The 6,147-nt window shown below is 44.3% G+C and overlaps 1 protein-coding gene across 1 annotated transcript in view; it reads right to left on the bottom strand.

The window, feature by feature from the left end:
- Positions 1-2,782: 2,782 nt before the first annotated feature.
- Positions 2,783-6,147, bottom strand: part of SYTL4 (synaptotagmin like 4) — a 62,807-nt gene continuing 59,442 nt past the window's right edge. The window contains exon 17 of the mRNA XM_028101463.2: positions 2,783-4,625. Within this exon, the coding sequence (XP_027957264.1) occupies positions 4,477-4,625 (149 nt within the window). The 3' untranslated portion in view covers positions 2,783-4,476. The remainder of the gene's footprint in view (positions 4,626-6,147) is intronic.

Raw genomic sequence — 6,147 nt, 5'->3', positions numbered from 1 at the left:
GTGGGAGGGAGCTTCAAGACCTTGAGCTTGTCATTTGCCCTTTGAGGGGAATGAGTTACAAATGTTATGTTAACCATTGCTTCAACTAAGAGTAAGGAGAATGTGGCCATGGGAGGCCGCTTAGGAAGACGAATCAGGCCAGAGCAGAATGTTTTGTCCTGGCCCCTCCAGCTGGCTCATGGGCAACAATCTCTTCTTCCTGAGCCTGCAGTTCCATAGCAAAAGGCAGCCAGGGCTGTCCCTTCCTCAGGGAAGCCCCCAGCTCATGATCTAGGGCACCCGGAAACCATCACTCCAAGCCTCTGTAAAACTAGTAGAGAAGGAAAAAAAAAAAAAAAAAGACCAATTCAGCCTCACGTCTTAACTTACTCAGATCGCTTTCAAGAGGTGAGCACAGAGCAGGCGGGAGCCGTTGCAGCACGGAGTCAAGCCTTAAGAGCCAGGCCTGAAAGTAAATTTGAGGCTGGGCCATTGTGAAATGGGGCAACACTCTACGGTGTGTCCGAGAACCTTCTTGTTGACACTCAGGGAACCCCGTGTCATGGTTAAGACTCGGCAGCCTTTCTCCTTCAGGTTTGCCTAGGGGGTCCCCAATGGAAAATGAGAGGAGAGAAGAAAGCAGGTTGAGTGGTGAGGCTAAGCTAATGCTTGAGCACTTACCATGTACCGAGGGCCATTCTAAACATTCTATCAACTGACTCGGAAATCTTCACAAGAACCTCATAAGGCAGGTTCTGTTATTAGTCCCATTTCACGGAGGAGGGAATTGAGGCATAGACAGGTTAGGCAATTCCCCTGAGATCAGACAACTAGTAAGTGACGGAGTTGGGATTTAAGCACCCGCAGTCTGGCTCCAGAGTCCATGTTCTTAAATATTACACTGTCCTGCCTCTACTTTCTTGACTTTTCATTTAAAGACAGCTGACTGCTCCAAGCAAAGACTAGGGTTTCACCTTCTCTATATAATCCTACTCAGACACAAGACTTGGGGGTGGACCCAGGAGGAAAGAGGGAACTGGGAAGCTCTAAACCCAGGATGGGGTATAGATCAACTCTCCAAAGAAGAGGGATGGGGCATAGATCAATCACGAGCCCAGAACACAGGGGGGGTAGTAGTGAGTCAGAGAGAAGCTGTTCCCACTGCAGGCTTAGTGGAAAACTCATTTGTAAAATGCAAAAATAAGAAGTGAGGCAGTTGCTGAGTGGACCAAGACATGGAGCAAATGATCAAACTTGGAGCAAAAAAGTCCCCTTCTCCCTCTTCCCTCCCAGGAAATCCAAGAACTTAAAAGTCAAAAGACAAGTTATGGGCAGAAGACAAAATACAATGAGCTAATGTGGGAAATCTCTGGTCAGACAAGGTCTGTGGTTCCAAAGGCAAGGATTGCACGTTAGTCAGAATAAATGCCCTGCCTTGTCTTGATCACTTATACCTCAAGTGGCAAGCCAGGGCATGCTAGCAGGTCAAAGGCCCAAATGACAACATGAATGACAACTTGAACTGCGTCTCCACCTGGGCCTGACTCTCACATAGAAATGCTCCTCTAGCTTCGAAAAATTGAGAAGCTTTTGTTTTGTTTCATTTTATTGAGTAGTCAGGCAAGTCAGTCTTGCTTTCTTTAAGTAAAGTTTCACTGTAGCCTCTTTTGCCTTATGATTCAAGAAATTCCGGCTCCTAAAGTAGGGGGAGGGGGCCACAGCAGAATCAGGCTCACAGCCAGACAAGCCTCACCTCAACCTTGTACATATCTGTTTTTCTTTCTCTGCCTCCCATCTACCCCCATCCCCATCTCTGTCTGTCTCTTTCATACATATACACACACTTACACACTCGTGCGCAAACTATTGATTCAGTCAGCTGGTTAGGTAACCTCCGAAGCATTCTGATTATCCTACCTTGTAGACTAAACTTATTTCTTTGAGAGATTTTAGAATAAGGGAGTCATCCCTTCCTTTGACTCTTTGCCCGTAACACATATAAAGCCCTTGCAGGAAATAGCATGATACAGTACAATCAGACCTTGATTCAAATCCCAACTCTGTTGTGCAACAGTGGACTTGACTTTCCTCATCTGTAAAAAGGGAGATTTTCCTACTTCATAAGGTGCGTGGAGAAATTAAGGAAATAATATATAATGTGCCTAGCATAAAGCTTCGTACACAAAAAACATCTAATATATATTAATGTCTTTTTGCACAAGAGGTCAAGAATCACTTGGGCTCTCCCTAGAAACCCAGGTTTCTTAACCCAGGGCCTTATTTCTGAGATGCGTTGCTTAGTATCTGTGTTACTTATTTCTCAAAACTAAATAATGATAGTAAGAGTGAAGGAAAAAGGCCCTACCTCCTAGAGATAGCAAAGGATCTAGAAAGAAACACAGGAGAGAACATCTTCCTTCCCCTGTGCTCATACATATACACACACAGCTCTCCTTCCAAGTGATAGGGGGCTACAAAACTAGAGAAGGAGTTCCCTTGATACTTGAGAGAGAAAGAAAAGTGGTGTCACTTTTAAGATGGATTCTTAGGTCTCTCCCTAGATTCCAAACACAAAGGTCAATAGATCAGAGCTCAGCAGAGGCATCAGGCAGCAACGCAGGGAAAGGGAAATTTTCTTTGAATCAGTACAGTGTACAGTTAAGGAAGCGCATTTGTCACTTTGATTCTTCTCCTTCAAACCACTGAACAGCAGCAGCAGTAGGTGAGGACATCAGAGAGAAAAGCCTCAGCAGAACTAACAAATGCAAACACTTGACAAGTGAGAAAGCTTTATTGACGCACATTTCAAGGGTTGGAGAACAAAGAAGCGAGTTACAGGCCAGGATTCCAAATTATGCTTTCCATTACAATATCAATCCATACCAAACAAACCTTTTAAAAACACTCCTCCATTCAGGTCACCCATACAGTAGAAAGCACAGTAGCTGCCCTCGATCTAGGGGCCTCTTATAGGAGAAATCAGCAGACTCTACCAAAACGGATTTCTTCTCTGGTATAGACTCCTTTCACAAACAACTTTGTGTAGATACACGTGCAAGGATAAAAAGGTCAGTTTGGTACAGTGAGTTTCAGAAAATGAAGCTCAGGTCACCAGACCCTTCTTAGAAAGGTCTCAACACATCACACCCACTTTACATCTAGGTCAAGTTTAGGAAACAATAGGAAAAACAGAAACTGAAGTTACCTCAAGAAGGAAGTCAGAATAACTAGGAGATTCTCTAAACACATTCTCTTAGAGTACTAACAGTGCCCAGTCTGGAGAAACACTGGGCCAGTTTATTTTTTTAAAGATTTTATTTATTTATTTGAGAGAGAGAGAGAGAGAGAGAGAGAAAACAAGCAGGGGGGAGGGGTAGAGGCAGAGGGAGAAGTAGACTCCCCGCTGAGTAGGGAGCCTGATGGGGTACTCGATCCCAGGACCCTCCAGATCACGACCTGAGCCGAAGGCAGCAGCTTAACCAATTGAGCCACCCAGGCGCCCCAACACTGGGCCAGTTTAGACAGTACTTGGCTATTTTGGCTGGCATAATGGTATGTAGACCATACTCTGTGTGGTACCACACCGTGGACACAAATGCTAAGAAAGATGTGGCATATGAGGGGGAAGATGTCTTTTATTGGAGAAATGAGGAGTTCTTCAAGAACAGCTGTATCTGTATAAAATGCAAAGATCCAGCACGGCCTGGGAGACATTTCACTCTCAGCCACTCTGGTCCTCTGAGACCACTGAGAAGCCATTTTGGGCATGTCCACAAGTCAGTCGCTACCTAATTAAAGTGTTTTTCTAAAGCAGCTCCATTACGAGGGTCCCCTAAAGGTCTAGTGAAGGTTTCTGGAGCTGGAAGGAACTTAGGAATTTTCTTAGCATTTCAAAGAAAACCATGAGACCCAAGCACTATGGAAACTACTTAAGAGCAAGAAGAGTTAAAAGCCAAGTTCCAGAAATGTATCAAGGTAAAAATGGAGTTAAAAACAGAAATTGGAAAGGAAGGGGGCAGACCTACTCACCTCTCTCCCATCTTCTTAGTAACCCAACCCTGCTTCCCAGAGCCTTGGCCTTAGCCCAGGCACACCTTGAAACACAGACCTGTGGGAATGCCAAAGATAGCCAGGGCTTCCTGGGGAAGGAGGAAATGGTTTGCAAGACAGGAGATAAAAAACATGTTTTAAAGAATTTTTAAGTTAATTAAACATCATAAAGACATAAGCATGGACTCTGGAAATATGCTAGATTATGCACAAATAAAAACATTTTGAACAGACCCTTAGTCTTGAACCTGCTTTAAAGAGGGGAACAAGTCTGCGTCACTCTAGCATAGTAAGAATTGTAGAAATACATGTTTATACACACACATACATAACACACACACGTACACACACACACACACACACAAAATTATAAATCTTTGCTCTTGGTTTCTTCACTTCCTCCGACTTGCCCTGGACAGGGCTGGACCTGCAGAGAAGGACAGGGACTCATAAGCCCAGCTTCTGCTTGGCCATCGAGGAACGCAGATGCAGAGTCCCTTCTGCCCAAGACCCTGGGTACTGTCGCATCTTCTGCCACAGGCTCACTTCTTCCCCAGTCGAGTCCATCCAGTCCACCACGTCCCCATTACTGATCCCTGAGGAGAAACACCAGAGGAGGCTGAACAGGAAACCCACACCTCAGCCCCCCAGGAAAGATGGGTGATACGCCAGCGGCTAAACACCTTTTTTTCTCTAGCTGTAGACTCCAGGCCTGAGGTTCGGATTGTATGTGGCCTCATTCCTCCTGTCTTGTACATTCATCTTTTCAACAAACATTTATTGAGTGTCTACTGTGTACCGGGTACTCTTCGGGACTTGGAAGATACAGTGGTGAACAAAGCAAAAAAAAAAAAAAAAAAAAAAAAAGTCCTACCTTACAGGCAGCTTATATTTGAATGGGAGAAACAGAACATCTACAAGGAAGTCAAGAATACTTCAGATAGCGAGATAAATGTCATGAAGTAAATAAACAGGGTGATCGGCAGGGCCTAGATCAGGGCCTCCTTTAGACGGAGTGGTCTGAGCGCCTCTCCAAGGAGACATCTGAGTCAAGCTCCGAAGGATGGGAAGGAGCCAGACAGAGGTTAACAATAATTGCAAACGTTCTGAAGTTGGAATGAGCTTGGTATATTTGGGGAGCAGAAAGAGTCATTGTGCTTGGAGCACAGGGAGAAAGTAGGAGAGTGATAGAGGGATGGATTATAAAGGAACAAAGGGACCAGAATCTATAGGGGTCTGTCAGAATGGTAAGAACTTGGGATTGTCTTCTAAGTACAAGAGTAAGACACTGAAGGGTTTTAAGCGGGGGACTGATATGAACTGGCTTACATTTGTAAAAACCTCATTCTAGACACTTTGGGTTAAGTGCTTTGTGTGACTTATTAACATACAAGTAATATTTAAGGCCACAGGTGTGCAGAGACTGCAGAGAGCAAAAAGGATTCAAGACTAAGCCTTGAAAAACACCAATACTTAGAGTTTGGGTAGAGAATGAGAAAGCCACAAAGACAAGTGCAGAATCAGTAGAAGCTAAGTATTTGAAGAAAAAGGGAGTGATCAGCTATGTTAAATCGCATGAAAATTCTAGTAAGATAAAAACAAAAGTTTACCATGAGCAACTGCTCAGTGAAGTGGTGAGACAGAAGCCAGATCACAGTGGACTGAGGACTAAAAGAGATGTGAGGAAGTAGAGACAATTCCTTTTAAGGAATTAGAAGGGGGACGTAGGGTCAAGAAAAGGTTAATTTCTGTTTCTTAAGATTGGCAATACCCGAGTGTATCTGTTTTCACCTCCAGTAGGGAGGTAGAGGAAATGAAAGTGATCAGAAAGGAGAGACAGGAGATTCCAGAAGTGAGGTTAAGAAGGTCAGGGTGTGATCCAGAACACTTGGAAAGAGCTTGGCCTTTGCTAAAAAGGCCCCTCTTTCATTATAACAGGATGGAAGATAGAAATTATCCGTACGGCTACAGGTAGGTTTTTAGATTTTTTTTTTTTTTTTGATGCTGAGATGATGGCATTCGTGGCAATCAGGGTCCCATTTATGTGTGCGCATTAGCGGCGCATGAGCTCAGCCTCCCCTAAGGTCTGCACAGAGTAGGCACTCAGTAAACAGTGAC

Source organism: Eumetopias jubatus, unplaced genomic scaffold (genome assembly GCF_037043125.1).
Source record: "Eumetopias jubatus isolate StellerSeaLion01/CBP00866 unplaced genomic scaffold, mEumJub1_p1.0 scaffold_11, whole genome shotgun sequence".
Lineage (NCBI taxonomy): Eukaryota > Metazoa > Chordata > Mammalia > Carnivora > Otariidae > Eumetopias > Eumetopias jubatus.
Note: the sequence above shows the minus strand (reverse complement) of the source record. Positions and strands in the feature narration are given on the sequence as shown.